The 20,180-nt window shown below is 43.4% G+C and overlaps 2 protein-coding genes across 5 annotated transcripts in view; both read left to right on the top strand.

Moving 5' to 3' along the window:
- The first annotated feature begins 443 nt into the window (after positions 1-443).
- On the top strand, positions 444-14,775 carry LOC118079577 (E3 ubiquitin/ISG15 ligase TRIM25-like). The gene is made up of 8 exons (XM_035103861.2): positions 444-881; positions 2,143-2,232; positions 3,118-3,324; positions 4,353-4,515; positions 7,897-7,989; positions 8,730-8,831; positions 10,156-10,568; positions 13,974-14,775. Exons 1-8 carry the CDS (start codon positions 516-518, stop codon positions 14,004-14,006), a joined length of 1,467 nt encoding a protein of 488 aa, XP_034959752.2. The 5' UTR covers positions 444-515; the 3' UTR covers positions 14,007-14,775.
- Positions 14,776-14,861: 86 nt separating this feature from the next.
- The window catches only part of RHOT1 (ras homolog family member T1), a 48,173-nt gene continuing 42,854 nt past the window's right edge, over positions 14,862-20,180 (top strand). For 2 of the 4 annotated variants that reach the window (XM_035103858.2, XM_035103859.2), the window contains exon 1: positions 14,863-15,154. In XM_035103858.2, coding sequence (XP_034959749.1) covers positions 15,118-15,154 — 37 coding nt within the window. In that variant the 5' untranslated portion in view covers positions 14,863-15,117. Of the gene's footprint in view, positions 15,155-20,180 lie in introns of all 4 variants that reach the window. The other 2 variants (XM_035103857.2, XM_035103860.2) reach the window with 2 other exon arrangements.

Below are 20,180 nucleotides of genomic sequence, written 5' to 3'. Positions count from 1 at the left end.
TTCTGTCCGCCCCCACCCGTTGCCTTTTGCCGGGGAAAGGCCTTCGGGGGCGGAGGTGGGGAGGGCTGCTCCTTGTTTTCACACTTAAATGAAAATGAGAGGAATGCTTCGCGAGTGACCCGCAGCTCTTTTCTACACGGGAATGCGTCCCTTCCCACGATCGGAGGCCTCTCTTTAGTGAGAATCGCAAAGGGTTATTATACTCGTGTCCGCTCTAACGTGAGGATGGAGACCACACACACACACACTGCGGCAACTGGCGGGAGGGTGAGGCTAATGGGGGCGACGTACCTCTGCTGCTTCTGACGGGCAACCGGGTCTACATTTTACACGGCGGAGAAGATTCACAGCTCTTTGCCCGCATCAAAAACAGCAGCAAGCCCTGCGATAGAGAAGAGGAGCGGAAGCGTGAACCCTGCCTCCTCTCTTTTCCTTCCAAGTACAGAAACTTATTTATCCTAATACGTATTGTAAAAGAAACTGAAAGTCCCTTAGAGCTCTGCCTCCCTGCAGCCATGGCTACCGCTGCGGAGGCTGTTGATCTTGCTAAGAATTTGCAGGACGAATTGACTTGCTGCCTTTGCCTGGATTTTTTTAACAAGCCAGTACTGATTATAACATGTTCCCACAGCTTCTGCAAGGAGTGCATCTCTAAGCACTGCAGAAAGATGGGGCCCAAGGCATTCTGCCCCAGGTGCAGGGGGGAACTCCGTCAAAATAATTTGGTAGACCATAGATCACTTGCAAACATAGTGGAAACTTACCAGCAGATGAAGAAAAACCACCAGGAATTGTTGGGGCCCTCCTGGAGAGAGCACCAAGCAGCCAGTGGAGCCCAGGATCTGAAGTTGTCAGCTGGAGTTTTTCCATATCAGCTCAAGGTATGTACGGGCTTGATTAGGACGCTGTTGACACATACATTTGTGGCTGGGTGACTGCAAAATCTAAGGACAATTTTCCTGCCTTGAGTGACTGCTTGTCCCATCATTTCGGGAAGATCTACCAAGATCAGCACTTGTAGCAGTCCAGGTGAGTGACTACCACACTATAGCACATGGTCTCTAAACTAGTTGATGTTTCATGCCAACCTTTTCAGGTTATCATGGGCGGTTGCTGAAGAGAGTGGGTGTGGACATAACACAACATAAAATGAGACGTCCAGGACTTGAAGCTGTTCGGTCCTGGAAGCTTTCCTAATCTGAGTTATGGGAGAGTAGCTGTGTTTTGTCAGCAGGGACTCTTGACAAAAAAAAACCCCACAAGGAACTCATTACTTTGTTCTGAGGGATGCAGGTAACACTGTGGTCTAAACCACTGAGCCTCTTGGGCTTGCCAGCGGTTTGAATCCCCGCAATGGGGTGAGCTCCCGTTACTCTGTCTCAGCTCCTGCCAACCTAGCAGTTCGAAAGCACCCCAACACAAGTAGATAAATAGGTACCAGTGTGGCGGGAATGTAAACGGCGTTTCCATGCGCTCTGGTTTCTGTCACAGTGTCCCGTTGCACCAGAAGCGGTTCAGTCATGCTGGCCACATGACCTGGAAAGCTGTCTGTGGACAAACTCCAGCTCCCTTGGCCTGAGAGTGGGATGAGCGCTGCAACCCTATACTTGCATTTGACTGGACTTAACTGTCCAAGGGTCCTTTACCTTTGTTGTTGTTGTTTGGTCATTTAGTCATGTCCGACTCTTCGTGACCCCATGGACCAGAGCACACCAGGGACTCCTGTCTTCCACTGCCTCCCGCAGTTTGGTCAGACTCATGTTGGTAGCTTCGAGAACACTGTCCAACCTTTAGCTTTACCTTCTACCTTACTTTGTTCTGAAGCTTTAGTTTTCTCCAGCCGTTGTAGCATTTTTGCAGTGACAAGAACATTGTCATTTCCATCCCATCTCTCCCGTAATGAAGGTGCCAGGCAAGCCTCATTGGGGAGATCATTCCATAAACTGGGAGCCACCACAGAAACGGCCCGTTCCTTTGTTGCCACACTTTGAACCTCTTGTTGGGGAAGCACCCGAAGAAGAACCTCAGATGAGAATTGCAGGGTCCCGGTCAGTTCATATGGGGAGAGGCGGTCTGTGAGGTATTGTTTTCAAGATCTAGGAGTAAAGGTTTATATGTGGCTTGTGGTTTTCCACCCTTCAGGAAGTGGTGAAAATAAGTGAAGTCTGCAAACAAATTGAAGCGGCGTTTGAAGCAATCGGCAAGTGCACAAAGGACAGCACTGAAATGAAGGTTGGTACTTGAATGAGTTGCAATGATATGTTTGGCCTCTTTCTACCCTCTCCTCTTCAGGAACATGTAGAGGCCTTTTGGGGTTGTTGTTTATTTGGTCAGAGAATGTTCAGTTGAGGTCTGCCGTGCCCCTTCCTCATAATTCATAAGATTGCAGGGGGATTGCATGTTCTACTATCATAGAATTGAAGAACTGGGAGGGACCGCAAGAGTCATCTATCTAGTCCACCCCCCAGCAATGTGAGGAATCTTTCACCCAACTTGGGGACCTGAGATTAAGAGCCACATGCTCTATGGACTGACCTGTCCAATTTGGTTTTCAATTTGGTACCTTGGTTTTCAAACGCAATCCGTTCTGGAAGACTGTTTCGAGTTCCGAAACGTTCGAAAACCGAAGCATTTGCTTACGGAAGCATTTACTTACAGAAAACTCAATACGGAAGTCGTGTAGCATGTTCAACTTCCGAAAAGCGTTTGGAAACCGAAGCAATTTACTTCCGGGTTTTTGGCATTCAAAAAACGAAACATTTGACTTCTGAGAAGTTCGAAAACCGAGGTGCCACTGTACGTTCATTCGCCCCACTATTCCACATACCGCAAGAGGCCATTTATTAATTCAATCGAGTCAAGTTGTAAAGTTGTACAGTACTTCGAATTGTGCCATCCTTGTCTGTAGATCATAAGCTAGATGTTGAAATGTCCCTTCTTATATAAATCCCCATAGTTTTAAAGAGGCAGTAGCCCACGTCGGGGTTGGGAATTCCTGTCCATGGGATAGAGGGGGAGCGGAACTACCCCAAAAGCATTTGAAGAGTTGGGCCACACCTCTTAGGTAGCTCTGAGCTTGTGTGTCCTCCTAAACCAGCTTCTCTTTCTTGGTTTTAGGATTCTGTATCTCGGATCAAAAGTTCCATTGGAGAAGGCTTCAGTTTTATGAAGAAGTATATTAATGACCAAGAGGAAAAGGTGCTGAATGTTATTGACGAAGAATGCGCTGCCGCTCAACGAAGCATAGACTTAATGAATGAGCAACTCACAGCAAGAATTCACAGGCTTTTGGAACTGCAAAGTAACTCTGAGGAAGTGATTAAGGTAAAAGCGGTGGCGGGGGGAAATGAGATTAATGGTGCACACTTACTTGGATATAAGATCTATTGGACAAATTGGATTTGCTTTCTGAGAAAACGAGTATGGGATTGAGATGCATGCCATTGTGGCTTTTCCAGTGCAATACAAAAACAATGCCTAAACTTACTCTCCAATTCTAAAGATATGATATGTAAATTAGTTCCATGGACTTTAGTGGACCATCCCTTTAATACAGGGGCCTGTGACCCTTGTTGGACCAACTCTCAGCATCCCTGACCTAGAGAAGACTTCCCCCTTTGTTTTTGTTGTAGCACTTCTGAACACAAACCCGTAAGGCAGCATTTGAATTTCCTTTTTCTCGGTCCTCATCCCCCTGCCCAGATGTGTTTATGAGTTATGCAGAAAATTGAGAATCATATTTGAATGGGCTCAGTTTATATTGGCTGTATCTTAAGGACCACGTGCAACTTCTTTCAAAGGGACTCTGTCAGGCACAGTAATTGTAAAAACATTTCTGTTATGCCAGGTTTATCAGATAGGCTGATTTTAACATTTTGCCTGGTGATTTTAGTAATGCATCTCATGATTTTTAAAAAGATTGTAGCAAGCCTTGAGTTCTTATGTGAATAGAATGTAGAATAGCATTTATTTCATTCGTCCATAGACCACAGCAGAAATCCTTTGTGATTTAAAAAAGTGGCATATAAACAAACAAATATTTGTTTTCCAGGAGCCCCGGGATTAAGATTTTAGGGTGAAAGGAATAACAAATATGGTATATGTGACAGAACTGGAGGATTTCAGAAACACCATTTATTCATACTAACCCCTGAATAAAATATTACCAGCGTTCTTTGGAAGGTTTTAGACTGTCCTGGATAGATTTATACACAGGTGTATTCCAGATATTATTTTTTTCCATTGGAACTTTTCAGTCCACTGCTCCGAATCTATACTTTTCTAACTTAAGAATTGTCAGAAATCCTCGCTGGAAATGTTGCTAGTTCTTGTGATTTCCCCCCAATTATTAGAATACCTCATCGGAACAAGAAGTTTCCATTGGTGAGCCTATCAGAGTGACCGAAGTTGTTCTTGGTGTTCAGAAGATTTCTGGCATCATATATGCCGTGGAAGAGTTCAGAAGGCAACTGGATAGGGCAGTGCTGGAAAAATGCACCAAGCAGCTTCCTCGTGGTGAGTGGAGTTTGAAATTTTCCACTAGTTAAAGGAAGTCTGAAATGTGTCTGACTCATTACCAAGCTGAGTCCTGTAAGATGCTGAAGAAGTAAATAGGAGTCTGCATATTTACACCAGTGTAGTGCTGATAGCCAGAAACATTCAGTAAGTACAGTACTGCCTTGGCTGGATCAGGCCATGTGTGTCCTGACAATGACAACAGCCAAATGCCCCTGGGAGGTAAGTGAGGAGAGCTTCATAGGTGATTTGCCCCACCACAAAGCACTCTGAATCTCTGGAATTGCCCACTATAGGTATTCCTACCCCCCCCCCAATTTTTTATTTATTTTATAAAACTGGGGGAAAAAACCATATAAAACACGAAAATACAACAATACAAAAAATCACATAAAACACAAAAATACGAAAAGAAAAAAGAACAAACAACCATATTTATCATCTTTGTGTCCTGATATTGTTGACTTCCTCATGTCCCTCCTTGCTGCGTTTCATTGTATATCATCCCTAGTAATTTCTATATCATACTTCAATCATCTTATTTTTACCTTAACTAACAAATTTCACCTCTTATTAGTTCCTTAACAACATTTCAATTCTTATTTAACACTTATATCTAAATCTTAATATGCTACAATGCCTCTACAAATCCTCCTCTACAACCTCTAAATATGCAGACTTCCAAATCTTATATTAAACATTTACAATATTGCAATTATTTCTTAAATAAACTTTGAAATTTCTTCCAATCTTCTTCCACCGACTCTTCTTTCTGGTCACGGTCTCCTGGTCAATTCAGCCAGTTCCATAAATTCGATCATCTTCACCTGCCATTCATCCACCGTAGGTAGATCTTCACTCTTCCAATTCTTAGCTAATGAAACCCTCGCTGCTGTTGTGGCATACAGAAAAAAACGTAATATATTTTTTTGGTAATTCCTCTCTTGACTATTCCAAGTAAAAAAGCTTCTGGCACTATAGGTATTCTTTTAAATCAGATCTTACAGTTTTCTTAATCTTTACAGCTGCGACAATTTGTATTAGTGCAGTGTACCTGATTGTGGATTAATATATTAAGATATCCACACATACACAAACATCTTCAAGATGCTTTCTTTTGCTCTGGGTATATCACATGACAAACACCCTGTTCTTTTTCCTGTTCTGCCAACACTATGAGTACTGGACCCTGTTTGTCGTACAGACAGGACTGGTTGATGAGAGGTTTATTTTGTTGAGACTCCTGTTTCAGTTCTGGTGAAATGGGGAATTTTAAGGAGGAAATATTTCTTTCTTTTTCTAACTATGAGTGATAGCTGCTATTATTAGCAGCGTGTTTGTGTTGTATTTCCTGCAGTGTCCCAGAAGGGAACCTCTGTTGAGGTTTTGACAATAACATACACAAAATAACCTCAGTTACGAACACAACTGTCAATTATATAAACAGGCGAAACCGTCTGCTGTATAATAATAATATAATAATTTTTTATTTATACCCCGCCCTCCCCAGTCAAAACCGGGCTCAGGGCGACTCACACCAATAAAATTACAATAAAACATAAAAAGCAATTAATTAAAATACAGATTAAGATACAGTATTAAAATGTAAAATGCAGCCTGATTTTAAGTAGTCCATAAATCCAAGCCATGAGGGAGGAAAACACAGGGGTCAGACTAAGTCCAACCCAAAGGCCAGGCGGAACAGCTCTGTCTTGCAGGCCTTGCGGAAAGATGACAAATCCCGCAGGGCCCTGGTCTCCTGTGAAAGAGCGTTCCACCAAGTTGGGGCCAATACTGAAAAGGCCCTGGCCCTAGTAGAGGCCAATCTAGCCACCTTATGGCTCGGGATCTCCAGAGTATTGTTGTTTGTGGACCTTAAGGTCCTCCGCGGAGCATACCAGGAGAGGCGGTCCCGTAACAAGTCATTCAAGAATTTGTAGAGACAATGTAAAATAACATAAAAAGCACAACCACGTGTTGCAGAGTATCAGAAAAGGACTTAGTCCAACATAAATGCAATGTCCACAGTCGTAAGTCGTAGTTCATATGTCATAGTTCATATAGGGTATCCATGTGGAAATAAATCAGTTCAAAAGTACTTGCAAATAGATGTAAATGCTTGAGTTCCACAGAATGAGGTGTTCACCAACGTTTAGCTAGGTGGCAACGAAGCGTCCGAATGAAGATCGGGCGGGGCATGGGAATATCCACAGGTGAAGACAAGGTTCCTCGGTTATATACCTTGTTTCGCCACAGTTGGCTTCTTCAGTAAGCATGTAGCTTTCAAAGACGGAGTACTAACTAGAGACTCCAGGTGTAACAACAGATAATGCTCCTATTGTACAGGAAAGGCTCAAGGACATATGACTACAGATAATAACAGGTGTAATCAATCAAAGGTAATACTTATAGACTCTTAAAGGGACAGTGTGATACATAATACAAAGCTCAATCAAGTTAAACAATTACAAACACACACAGGGGGATTACAAAAAAAACAGTTGTAGTCTATATCAGCATTCAAACCATTGGGGTGTAAAGTATTAAACAGGAAGATGAACTTCATTTATTGCTGCATTAGTCTCCGTCTGGCTAACTCCAGGGGTCCAGAGTAGACCCATGTCACAAAGAAAGTTAGATCTTGATCTGTATGCGATGCCTCTATAAAATGACTAACAAGTGGTGCATCAAGAACGCTATTTCTAATTCTAGATCTATGCTCAGAAATTCTAACTTTGATCGGTCTGCGTGTGTGACCCACATAGAGGAGCCCGCACGGACATCTAATGATATATACCACTCGTGAGGTGGCACATTTATTTAAATTGGCTAATTGCTAAATCGACAAGTTCCTTTGTTGATTGGCAGCTCTAGTGCTTATAGTTCCCCACCCCTGCCCCAAAGGTGTGGACGTGTGTGCCATATTTGGTCATTTTAGGCCAATATGAGTAATTACAAAGATGTTTAGTGATACTCCAAAATCCATAGTTGGGCAATGCCTTTTATTTGGATCCACTTAAAGTATCCCAAAGGTGTGGCAGATTTTGTGAGTTTTCGAGAGCTCTTCATCAGAGAAGGTGGGGCACAAAAGTGGGCAGGGGCAGTAAAAAGACAAGAGTCTAAAAACTAGGCGGCATGTTGTTGCTATGAGGTCTACTCAAAGACTCAGTTCGTTCCAAGATGTCGATTGCTGTCCGAATAAGCCCCTCACATATACAGAATTTTTTACCTTGAATATGAGTTTAAGGACCCCAGGTTCTAATCTAATCCAGATCTGAATTGAAACCATAGTCTGCAAAGGAGCAACAATTTGACATGTGCTGTCAGTATAGGCTTCACGTTTCAATAATTTAACTGAGCATGCTTTTTTTTTTGCTACAGAATTTTCTCCAGGAACAGGTAACATGACTTCTGACTCTATTGATACCCAGACCAATGTGGCAGAGGATGAAATTGCCTCCACCAGCAATTCTTGTGAGTAGTTAACTAACTGAATCTTAATCCTTCTCTGTTGCTCTCATGCACTTCAGTGATTTTACAACTTTGAGCAGCTGCACAGAAGTTCAGGGGACTGTAGTCTCATGCTTCAAGTGGTGGCAGAAGTTTTTTTTCTGAGTTGAAAGCCACAGCTCCCTCTAGTTAATGTTCAATGGGCCCCTGGATCTTTTCAAGAAAAATAGTGCTTTAAATGTTGAGCACCGTAAGAAATCAAGGAACTTCTCTGTATAGTCCCACCCCCTGCATGGTCTCAGAGCACATGAGGTTGGTGAAGCTAAGCAGGAGTAGGTCTGGTTAGTTCCCGGATAGGTGACCACAGGGAAAACACATGGATACTACCTTTGGTTGCATCGTAGAAGAAAGATTGAATGGAAATGTAAGAAAAGTAAATAAATACAGTTGTACCTTGGTTTTCAAACAGGTACGTTTTGGCTCCCGAACACCGCAAACCCGGAAGTGACTGTTCCGGTTTGCAAACTATTTTTGGAAGTCGGGGCTTCCGAATCGGAAGCCACGCTTTGGTTTCCAAACGTTTTGGAAGTCGAACGGACTTCTGGAATGGATTCCGTTTGACTTCCAAGGTACGACTGTAAATGTATAATCCCAGGGAGGGGTTTCTAGGGCCACCTGTATATTCTGCAGCTATCAAATGACAGCATCCCTCTGTTGTTGGTTAAGGACATCTTACTTGCTAACCAGGGGACTCTCTTTTTTAGCACTCCATCAAGATTCTCTTCCGGGAACCAGCTGCTCTTCTTCAGCAATGTCATCGGCCAGAGATAGTCCAATGCCAGCAATTTCAAGTCAGTTTTCTCAGTGTAAGTATAAGTCACTGCATATGCAAGATAGTGGTGTTAGGAAGTGTGGGCAAGACATTCAATGAACCATTGTTTTGGTACTGCAAGACCTAGTTTGATTGTCCTGCTGCTGAATTCTGTCAGCTTATGTCCAGTTAAAGCAGTGTTGGATTTATGTATAAGCTAAACAAGCTATAGCTTAGGGCCCCACTCTCTTGGGGCCCCCAAAAAATTTAAAGGGAAAAAACAACTGGATGTACATTACCAAAATAGAAGATAAAAAGTATAGTTAGAGCTTAATAATTATTTCACTATTAATATACCGGTACTTCTTCTTAATTGTATTTCAGTTCAACAATTACTTTGATAAAATACATATTTTGTTATGTGTAAATGGCTTTAGATACCTATTAGGTCCGTAAATTACCATACAGCATATATTCAACACAAAAAAACAGTGACAATTTGTTGTTGACAAAGGACAGCTGGGCATATAAAGGGCCCCATTACCTTCAGTAGCTTAGGGCCTCATCAAACCTAAATCAGGCCCTGAGTCAAACTTGTTTGTTTGTCTGTTTTAAGAGTCAAAGCTTCACACTGAAATCATGAACTTTCTTTCTTTCAATTCTATGTTTTGAAAATAACAGCGTGGCATCTCTTAAACTTTGTTAACTAACGGCTTTCAGAAATTTAGTTTTATTGAGCTGCAAGATGTTTTTGTAAATTTCTCCAGATTGTGTGAGATAGGATCTTGCTCTAAATGATTTCCTAGCCACAGAGAAATATCTTATCATATTCAGTACTCACCCCGGCCCCACCCCCACCAATGTACTTTTGGTTTTTTAATTAAATAGCCACGATACAAAATAAGCATTGATTGATTGATTAATTAATTAATTGAGTGAGTGATTGAATTTATATACCATCCTATATAAGATATAAAAGCACAAAATAAAAATAAAAACAACCCAATACCCCCCTTACAAAACACACACATACACACACACACACATTTTAAAAGGGCATAGGATGTAAATCAGATCAACCAAAGGCCTGGTTAAAAAAGAACATTTTTGCCTGGCACCTAAAGGTGTACAATGAAGGCGCCAGGTGAACGTCCCTGGGGAGAGCCTTCCACAAACAGGGAGCCACTGCAGAGAAGGCCCGTTCTCATGTTGCCACCCTCCCTACCTCTTGTGAAGGAGGCACATGAAGAAGGGCCTCAGAAGATGATCTCAGGGTCCGGGTAGGTTCAAATGCAAAGAGGCCGCCCTTGCCCGTTTCAAAAATTCTCTTGATCCAACATGTTGATTTTGTTTAATTTAAATGGTTTTGCTTATTATAGGGGCATCCAAAGTGACTTTTGATCCCAAGAGGGTCAGCAACATGCTTCAACTCACAGCAGATAAAAGGACAGTCTCTGTGACCCCTTGGGACTCTGACTATGAACATTGTCCGAAGAGATTCCGCATCAGCCAGGTGTTGGGCTCCCAGAGTTTCTCCAAAGGGTGTCACTACTGGGAAGTTAGCACCAGAAACAGCACAGGATGGGCTATTGGTGTCGCCAGCGAGGACATCGGGAGGAGTGACCAGCTAGGAAGAAGTGAGCTATCCTGGTGCATAGAATGGTCAAGGAAACGGCTCTCAGCATGGCACAGAAATCAGGAAACTCCAATTAGTGAAGAGAAACCTCTGCAGGTTGGCGTCCTCCTTGACATTCCAAGCAATCGCTTATCTTTTTATTCTCTCACTGACAAGGTAACCCTTTTACATCGGTTTGAAATCAATGTGGTAAACCCTGTCTACCCGGCTTTTTGGATCTATGGTACAGATATAGGTGGCTTCTTAACTATAAACGATATCAAAAGGAATTAACCAGAAGCGGTTTAGTCATACTGGCCACATGACTGGAAAGCTCTCTGGGGACAAACGCCAGCTCCCTCAGCCTGAAAAGTGAGATGAGCACCGCAACCCCATAGTCGCCTTTGACTGGACTTAACCATCCAGGGGTCCTTTACCTTTTTTTACCTGATACCAGAACTATAAATATATACCGTCTTTATGCCAATTTGCCCTGGAGATTCCTGAGAATTGTAGTTTGGTTAGCATGCTTCCCTTTCTGATGTGTGAATTGCTCCCCCCTTCTTCTCAGAGAGGAAATGAATTTACTTACTAAGCCAGTTTGACTCTAGTGTGTCAATACAGTGGTACCTTGGTTCTGAAACTCAATCCATTCTGGAAGTCCATTCAGCTTCCAAAACGTTCGCAAACCAAGGCGCAGCTACTGATTGGTGAATTGGCCGGGAAACAATTCCGACAGCCGAAACAGATGTTCGGCTTCCGAAAAAATGTTCACAAACACTTCCAGGTTTGCGACATCCAGGAGCCGAATTGTTCGTCAACTAAGCCGTTTGGGAAACAAGGTACCACTGTACTGTACATTATCGCTGGATGGAGGCTACAGAATTATGGCTGTAGAAAGAGCTTCAGGTTTGGAATATTATCGCAGGCTCTTGGAATGGAATGCCCAGCCTAGCACATGAGTGCTTTTCAAGTAGGACTAAATTGCCTATATTAGTTATGTTCCTGGCAGCAGTTTCACATCTGGCATAGCAGATTTTCCATTCATGCTAAATAAGGCAGGCAGAAAAATATCGAATGTCTCTTTTTAAGCCGTATTTTGCACTTTAGAACATGTCCAAATGCTTGACCAGTGTTTGTAGCTACATAAATCTTCCATTTCCAGTAGCCGATGACAAAAAACACACACTGGAAGTTCACCAATTTACTGAAAAGAAGTCAGAAGATTGTCTTCTCTCTGCTGTTCAAATGTAACAAATTAGTTTAGCATGAACAAGGTTTGTTCACTCGTCCCCCCCCCCCTAAAAACAACAACACCAAACTTTCTGATGCTGGGAGCCGGCTTGTAATCCAGTGACCAATACTGCAGACCAACTGTTGCTTAGGAAGAAGGGAAGTATTTATTTGTATGTGAATCAGCTTCCACTGTTTCATATCACGTGGTACAAAGGTCTCCTTTCCACAAGAGCCAGGAATCCAAAATGATCATAACTCCTCTGTTCCGTTGTCTTCCTTGGTTAGAGAGGAGCCTTTATTTACACCAGGGGTGGAGAACGTCCAGAGTGTAGCAACCCCCGCTGATGCCTGGTAGGCGCCAAAGTTGTTGAGCTCCACCACCCTGCAGCGCTCAAAAATCCAAGGAACCGCAAGCCCTCAAGGCGTGGCAGTCACCATGCCACACTAAAGACTCCTGTGCCGCCCTACAGACACCCATGATGCCCAATGTCCCAACCCAGTGTGGACGCCTCCCCCCCCCCCCGGCTACCTACACTATTGGTTCTACTCCAACTCCCAGCAGCCCCAGCCAGCATGCCAAACGGTCAGGGATGGTGGGAATTGTCATCCAACAATCTTGGGAGGGCCACAGGTTCACCACCTCTGGCCTGCACAAAAGTTATGCTAGGGAGCTGATCAAATAGCACAAGGAAATAGGGGTCTAATGGTCAGTACCTAAGGCAACCTACGCCAACTTTTTGCCCTTCATATGGTGCTGATGGGAGTTGTAGTCCAAAACATCTGGAGGGCATCAGGTTGGGAAAGACTGTGTTATTATTATTATTATTATTATTATTATTAGCCATCCATCTGACTGGGTTGCACCAGCCAACCACTATGGGTGGCTCCCAATAGAATATTAAAAACACGATAAAATGTCAAACATTAAAAACTTCCCTATACAGGACTACCTTCAGGTGTCTTCTAAAAGTCCTGGGATTTATCAAGAAAAGCGAAATGCCAAAGCCACTTTATGTTTGACCTCTTGGAGGTTTTTAGAATATATCTTTTGATGCTGCTTTTTTCTTTATAATTCCAAGAGTCGTAGCTCTACAAATGATAAACTTAAAGCCAATTTGACATAATTATTGAGGCTGACTTCCTTTGCAATCTTATGTTCACTTTTTAATAGTTTACATATGCAGAAGGATAGTAAGAACTTTGCAGGGTTGAGACACAGTTTGTAGAGATGATAAAAGTCTAGAATGTGGATCAATGAAGGAATATTAATGTTTTTTACATGATATTGTTCTGCTTTTTATGTTTGCTGGCTGTTTTGTAGAATCTTACAATTAAAATTATGAAACACAAGGCATACAAAATAACTTTCTAAAATTCTCTAATAAAATGGCTTTATTTTTTAGCACACAACTTTCCCTTGTGCCATTTCTATAAACCATTTCTGTTCGGATGATGCCACCCCACCAGCTTTGCTCCGTTCTGTATCTCTTAAAACAAAGCAACCATACAAATACTTGTTGCGAAACAGTGATAGCCAAACTTGGCCCTCCAGCTGTTTTGGGACTACAACTCCCATCATCCCTAGCTAACAAGACCAGTGGTCAGGGATGATGGGAATTGTAGTCCCAAAACAGCTGGAGGGCCAAGTTTGGCATTCACTGTTAATAGCTGCCAAGTCCGGATCGTAAAGATCCGGGATCGGCAGCGCGCGCACGACCGGAAGTTGCGTGACGCAACTTCCGGTGGCGCTTCGCCCTTCTATGGGCACCAGAAAATGGCGGCGCCAGTGCCGGAAGTCGCTTCCGCGCATGACCGGAAACACGTAAAAGCGACTTCCGGCGCCGCCATTTTCTGATGCCCATAGAAGGGCGAAGCGCCACCGGAAGTCGCGTCACGCAACTTCCGGTCATGCGCGGAAGCGACTTCCGGCGCCGGCGCCGCCATTTTCTGGTGCCCATAGAAGGGCAAAGCGGCACCAGAAAAATGGCCGCCGGGAAGAATCGAATTTAAGGGACAATGCCGGGATTTTCTGCCAAACGGGAGACCGCCGGGAAACGGTGAGAAAAAAGGGGTTTTCCCGGCGGATGCGGGATACTTGGCAGCTATGTCACTGTTGTGGAGAGTGCGTTGGGATTGGGAAACAACCAAACTGCATCACGTTGAACACAGAGAGGGCTGAAGCACAGCCCATTAGGTAGAGCATGAGACTCTTATCTCTGGGTTGTGGGTACTAGCCCTGACGTTGGCCAAAAGTAGGGTTCCACCTGTCCTGTATAATACAGAGTTGTCCGTTATTTCAATGTAAAATGCTACATCCTGCATTGACAGTTTTGTCCTTTATTTCAGGTCTTCTCTCTCTCCAAGGGTTGTGGGTTCTAGCCTGACGTTGGCCGAAAAGATTCTTGCATTGCAGGGGGTTGAACTAGATGACCCTCATGGCCCCTTTCGAATTTTACAGTTCTATGATTCTATGAGACAGCACACTTCTGAGTTAACAGCACACAGGGAATGAATGAATGAATGGAAAACTGCAGTGCTTTTTTCTGGGGGGACACAGGGCATAGCTGCCAAGTTATCCCTTTTTTAAAGGGATTTTCCCTTATGCTGAATAGGCTTCCTCGCGAGAAAAGGGAAAACTTGGCAGCTATGACACAGGGGTACACATACCCCTAAACATTGTGTGAATCTTTGTACTTTTGTCCATTTACTGTATCTATTTCCCCCCATTTGAACTATAAAATGGTGATTTTCTTGAGTCAAAATGAGAGTACCCCTAAACATTTTTAGAAAAAAAGCATTGGAAAACTGGAGGAAGGTGTGTGTTAGTGACCCTCTTAATTAAGCCTTTGTGTTTCTCTGTAAGAAGAATATTGCAGGCTAGGGAGCCGTTTCACATCCAAATCTCAATAGCGCCCGTTCCTGTATCTTCGAACTGGTTACCCCGCTCTTTCAACTGACAACCGGAAGCGCGCCTCTAATCCCTTCGCGCCCGTAACCCTTTGGGTGCAGCTTCCCGCGTTGAATTCATTTCCACTTCCGTCGTGAAAATGAAGCGGGTGCCGCCGCTCTAGGCTCGTCAAACCATAGACTTGAAGGCTCCCGACGGGCCGGCGGCAACATTCACCATAGAGCTGGACGAGGCTAGAGCGGCAGCGACACTCCTTCACCACCCCCCCGCTCGGCGGAGGCATTGCGGCTGCCTCCAATGGCGGCCACCGGAAGCTCGGCCCCCTTTTCCTCCCCTCCGCCCTGTCACTCTAGCCCGGCCGCCGCTGCCCCTCCCCATCTCTATGGGCCGCGGAGGGGGGAAGGTTGCGAGCGGGGCGGTGGAGTCAACGAGGAGCCGGTTGCTCGTTGAGGCGAGAAAGGGCGGGAGGTTTCAGCAGGCCGCGGGGCTCTCCGCCTTCCCCCGCCACCCCCCTTCGCCCTGATGTGAGCGGGGCCCCCGGCTTGTGAGGGCCCAGCGGGAGAGAGAGAGAGGAGCGGGGCGATGAAGAAGGACGTGAGGATCCTGCTGGTGGGAGAACGTGAGTTGAGGGGAGAGGGAAGGTCAAGGCTGTGAGGGGAGGGGGCTCGAGGGAGGAGGGGGCGCAGATCAACGGCCGCTCCCCCCCATGGCCAGGTAAACGGGGAGGGGATGCTGGGGGGCGAAGGAGGGAGGGCGCTGCGGGGTTTGGGGCGCACGTGCAGAAGAAGGAAAGTGGGGTGAGCCAGAGTCTGTTCCACCCCCCCCCCCTAAAAGCACCATTGGATTCAATCCCTGGTGTTCTGGCAGACAGTTATGGGGTAACTTTACTTAGATTAAAGGCAACTGGATTTTGAAATGGAAAAGGAACTGAGATTTACTGGTTGTGTGTGTTATTAAGCCGAATAATTCTGCCCAGAGTGGCTGGGGCAACCCAGTCAGATGGGAGATGTACAAATAATAAAATTATGATAATTATTACTGAAATTGAGGTACAGTATGCAGCTATATTACTAATCCAAATATGCGGGGACCCTTTTTTTTTGCATTGTGATTGAAATAAATAGGAGTATGTTTGCACTGTTAAAGATGGGTAGTTTTTATTTTTTGTTGTTTTATTGTGTTTTTAATATTCTGTTGGGGAAACCCAGCCAGATGGGTGGGGTATTAATAATAAGAATAATAACAACAACAACTATTATTATTATTTATACAAAACTGACATCAAGAGGAACTTGCCCATCTCATAGCTACTGTTTTCCCATTGTAAAGAGTTTTAACGTCCTACTGTAACAGTTTTGGCTATCAAGTACAAAATGAATAGTGTGATTATTTCTAGTAGCAGGGTGACCCTTTTTAGAGGTCCGAGCAAAGTTACAATATATTAAAAGTCATTTTGAATCTCCTGTTAAGACCGTAGCAGTTTTCCATCACATTAATCCTGTAAGGTCACAGTGAGAATTCTGCAGATAGCACTCTGGACGGATCATATGCACTTTCAGCACGTCAGACCCTTGCATACCATATAACTTCTATGGTGTTCAGCCAGTATTGGCCCTGTATTCACCTGCAGTGCATTACAGATAAGAGCAGTTACGGGGTTGCCGTGGGTGGTGCTGTCTGTCTACAACACGTATGGTTTTTCAGGAACTTATTCCTGTTTTAATACTGAACCTTTAAAAAATAAACAAACTTTGCCTCACACCTCTGTAACCGGTGCCTAAGGATAGAAATGTCTGTCTGAATACTCAAATGAATTCAGGCCCCCCTGACTTGCACCATGTTTTCATTTCAGGGACCTTCTCCTACTTCTTTTTTTGACGATATGACTTTGTTTTGGTGGGGGAAGGGAGAACAAGATGGCCATTAAACTTCAGTGATTTGCAGGAAAACTCCAGAATGATATTTTAAGTGGCGTGATGCAGCAGGCTTCTCTGCCGTATATGAAAACAGAGAAAGTAGGTTAAATACCACACCGCCATGAAGCTCTGAGGTGTAACTCTAATTGGTATATATAAAGCTGTTGTCCCAGAGTTAAAATAGAATCAAACAAGCAAATTCTCAGTCCGGGTTTAAGAAGTCGTACTGGAGCTCTTCATGCGTCAGACAAAAGTGTCCCAAAGTAACAGCCATAAAAGATCAACTGAATTAAAATTGGTGGCATATATCAGCACAGGAGGATTGCCTCGATTATCCCTTGCCTTGCTTTCATCCTCTCCCTCATTTCCCCCAAACCACAGGGAAGCATTCTGAACCAAATAAAAAAAATGATGCATTATGCAACATAGACAAACTGCATTCGCCTAATGTTGCAAGCGCTTAAACCCTCTCCAAATCCGCCATAAAGGCTAAAGAAGCACTTTCTACATAGGGGATAATGTCCTATATGAATCTGCTTTGGAGAAAACAAACAGCAAGAGATCCCCACCCCCCAGTAGCAACAAGTTTTGTACGAAAAATCATTGGGGGGGGGGGGGGAGAGAAACAGCAGTTAGAATTGCGGAAGTCTTGTTAAGTACTGCTTGTAATTCATCTTGAATACCTGAACACCTTTTGGACAGAGCAGCTAAAACATTTTTGATGGGGTGGGGTGCCATTCAGTTGCCTTCTTTCCCCTACTGAAGCACATCTCACCCTTCTGCCCTTCGCGTTTGCCAGATCATGACTGGAGGGGGTTAAATTTGGTACCAGTCTTTTTGGGTCTGTGTGTGAGAGCCTAGAGGCTTTCTACATAAAACAGAGGTTTCTGTGGCCAACTCCCATCAGGTAGGCTCTTGTGCACTTGGCCTAAGTGCACATATTATTTTGTATCCTGGTGGTTCTCCTACTTTTCCAATATTCTCTAATAGCAGTAGTTGAGGCTGAGTTTATTTCTGCAGCTGTGATGCATAGCATCGTTGGTGAACTCCATAAAATTCACACCGGGGCTTCATCACTACATGCTGCATTTGTTTAACTTTTGGTTGCTGGATTTTGTTGAAATAGCATTTCTAGAAACAGTAATTGCTACCAATATAAAGGGATTTGGGCTAATGCCCAAAGAGGGAGTAGTAATAGTTCAGCTCAAGACCTCATCCTGCAAGTCTTGTTATCAGTGTTCAAAATAGGCCAGGCGTATTTTACACCTGAGTACCTGCCACTTTGGGACCAAGTGAAGTTGCATGCCTGGGGAACCTTGGATCTGGACTGTTTTCACACACTAGCAACACATCCTGTAGAATTCTGTCTGTTATATTTTATCTGCACAATCAGAATTAATTTCAGGAACCAAAAAGTCATATTGAAAAATGCAACTTTCCAGGCATCTAGCCCCTAAATGGCGAGTAGGTGTTCCGTTTTGGCAACTGTAACCCTGGCTTAAGGAACTATTTGGCCCTTAGCTCATATATCTGAGTTTCTGACATTGCTTGTTATGTACAGTCTCTGTTGCTCCTTGTTCGAAATAAAGAGCTACTGATTTGTGAAGAAAGCTCTCTATTCCTGACCTATTATAGTTCACATTTGCAAACTTAAAGCTGGCCTGCTTTCTTTCTTTTTTGCAATAGTCTACCATTTTTCTGTGCTACTTCACCTTTTAAAAAAAATTATTGCAGCCTTTTTTATTATAGCATCCTTATTAAAGGATTGATCAAAAATCAAATGTGTTCCAGAAACATGGCATATTTCCTAGGCCAGGCACCAAATCTGCTCATCCTCTTAGTGTTTCTAATAAGAATAATGTGCTGACCTGACTGAATAGGTACTTGAGAAACTAGCTGTCTTACTTGTCTGGGGAATCTAACGTCTGGTTCCTAATGGGTGTCTAGGAATATAATTGAAAGAAATTTCAGAAGATGTAGCTCTGAAGGAGACTGACATTGCTGAAGAAAGGAGAGCAGATTAGGCAGTAGTGGGAGAAGCAGGGGCATTCCCCACGCCTGAAGAGAGAGAGGATAAGATTTTAGGAAAAGAGGGGTAGAAATGGTTAAGAAGCAGCAGGGCAGATCTTTATTGGAGACCCAAGGTAGAAAAAGCTGTGTGAACAGGGATGGAGGCAGAGTAATACCTTTAAAGAAGGGATGTGGAATTTGTAACCTTCCAAATATTGTTGGACTACAACTCCCATCATTCCTGACTAGTGAGCTTGCTGAGTGGGGCTGGTGGAGTCCAACACAGGTTTCCCATCCCTGCTGTGAAACGATGGAGGAGAAGATGCCTCCAAGGCATAGCACTGCATTTGCCAACAGTAAGGACAGCTGGGATAGGAGGTTTCAGACAAAGCTCTGTGTTGTTTGATTTTTCATAATTCTATATTGAAAACTTTATGAATTACTTTGAGTTGATTTTGTGGCGATTTTTGTAACCTAATATTTGGTTCAATAGGTCTCTGGACCAGGATATAATTAACTGCTTATCTATTCCTGATACTGTGATCCTAACCAATCCCAAAACATAATGTAATTGATGCCAAATTTCATTGTGAAGATTTTGCTGAAAGAAGCTTTTATTTAAACTTGAAAGGCAGCATCAGCTGGGAGGCACGTGCTGTAGTCTTCTGGCCAAATATTGCACAGAGAGGAGAAATCTTGGTAATAGAGAAGAATTGCACAAGTTTCTTTAGAGGAGACAGTCCATACTGTACAAAGATATTACTCCCGAAAGTATTATGAAGCTCCAAATATTTGTTGTCTTAAAAATTAAGATTAAGTTGAAAGTTTAGAAATTATATAAAGGTCAAATGGGCCACGCAGTTGTCTGTGCCTCTAGCTATCACTGTGTTTCCTACACTCAGAATAAAAACAAATGATAATACACCAAGAAATCTGAATTCTGTTACTGTATTTGTTTGGATTGTGCAAATCATGCAAGCTGCACAGTGTCTTGGTTAGCATGATTCTGAATTTTTAATTTTAATTAATAGCTCTGCTTTTAGCTGGAGAAGGAATGAGCTATTCAGGGCATTGAAGCCCCACCATTGGAAAGTGTATTTTAGGACCCCTTTGCCTTCTGAGACTTCATCAGGTGGTGTCCACATACTTTCAAGCTTATCTTGGAAACTGCAAAGACTAAAATACACGTTGCCCCATCCCCCCCATGCCATTTCATCAAATGAAGATTGAGATGTTGAGGAAGCTGAATTCTGCACCCAAACCACATTTTGCCTTTTCTCTGCTTGTGCAAAATGCTACAGAACCAGTTTTGTTCACAGCCCTATTAGACGTCCAGAAACTGGGACTCATCCTGTCCTGGTTGTGTGGAAGTCTTTGCCTTGAAACGTGCATCGTGACATGACGAGGGCTTTCCAAGTACAGTATCTGCATTACTGTCACGTTCTAAAAAGAGTCAAAATTCTAGACGCTTACCCTGATGTTCACAGGATTTATTCACATTTGGTACTGCTTATTGTTAAAGTTTAACTTTGCACCAAAATATAACAATTTGCCATTCGTTGAAAAGCCATTTACTCCATTCTCTAGTATTGAAGCAGGCAAATTTTAACTTCTCTAAACTTGAAGACAGGGCTGGTCACTAACCCTGAAGCCAAGTAGACTTCAAAATAGTCACTCAGTAAGACAAACTCTAATTTGTCAATTGTTCAATTAATCCGA

This window comes from Zootoca vivipara, chromosome 2 (assembly GCF_963506605.1).
Source record: "Zootoca vivipara chromosome 2, rZooViv1.1, whole genome shotgun sequence".
Taxonomy (NCBI): domain Eukaryota; kingdom Metazoa; phylum Chordata; class Lepidosauria; order Squamata; family Lacertidae; genus Zootoca; species Zootoca vivipara.
Note: the sequence above shows the minus strand (reverse complement) of the source record. Positions and strands in the feature narration are given on the sequence as shown.

Excerpts from the sequence above, each read along its gene's own strand:
- LOC118079577 (XM_035103861.2), top strand. The coding sequence starts at position 516 with ATGGCTACCGCTGCGGAGGCTGTTGATCTTGCTAAGAATTTGCAGGAC. Across the intron at positions 2,233-3,117 it reads AGGACAGCACTGAAATGAAG|GATTCTGTATCTCGGATCAA; the intron begins GTTGGTACTTGA and ends TCTTGGTTTTAG. Across the intron at positions 7,990-8,729 it reads TGCCTCCACCAGCAATTCTT|CACTCCATCAAGATTCTCTT; the intron begins GTGAGTAGTTAA and ends TCTCTTTTTTAG.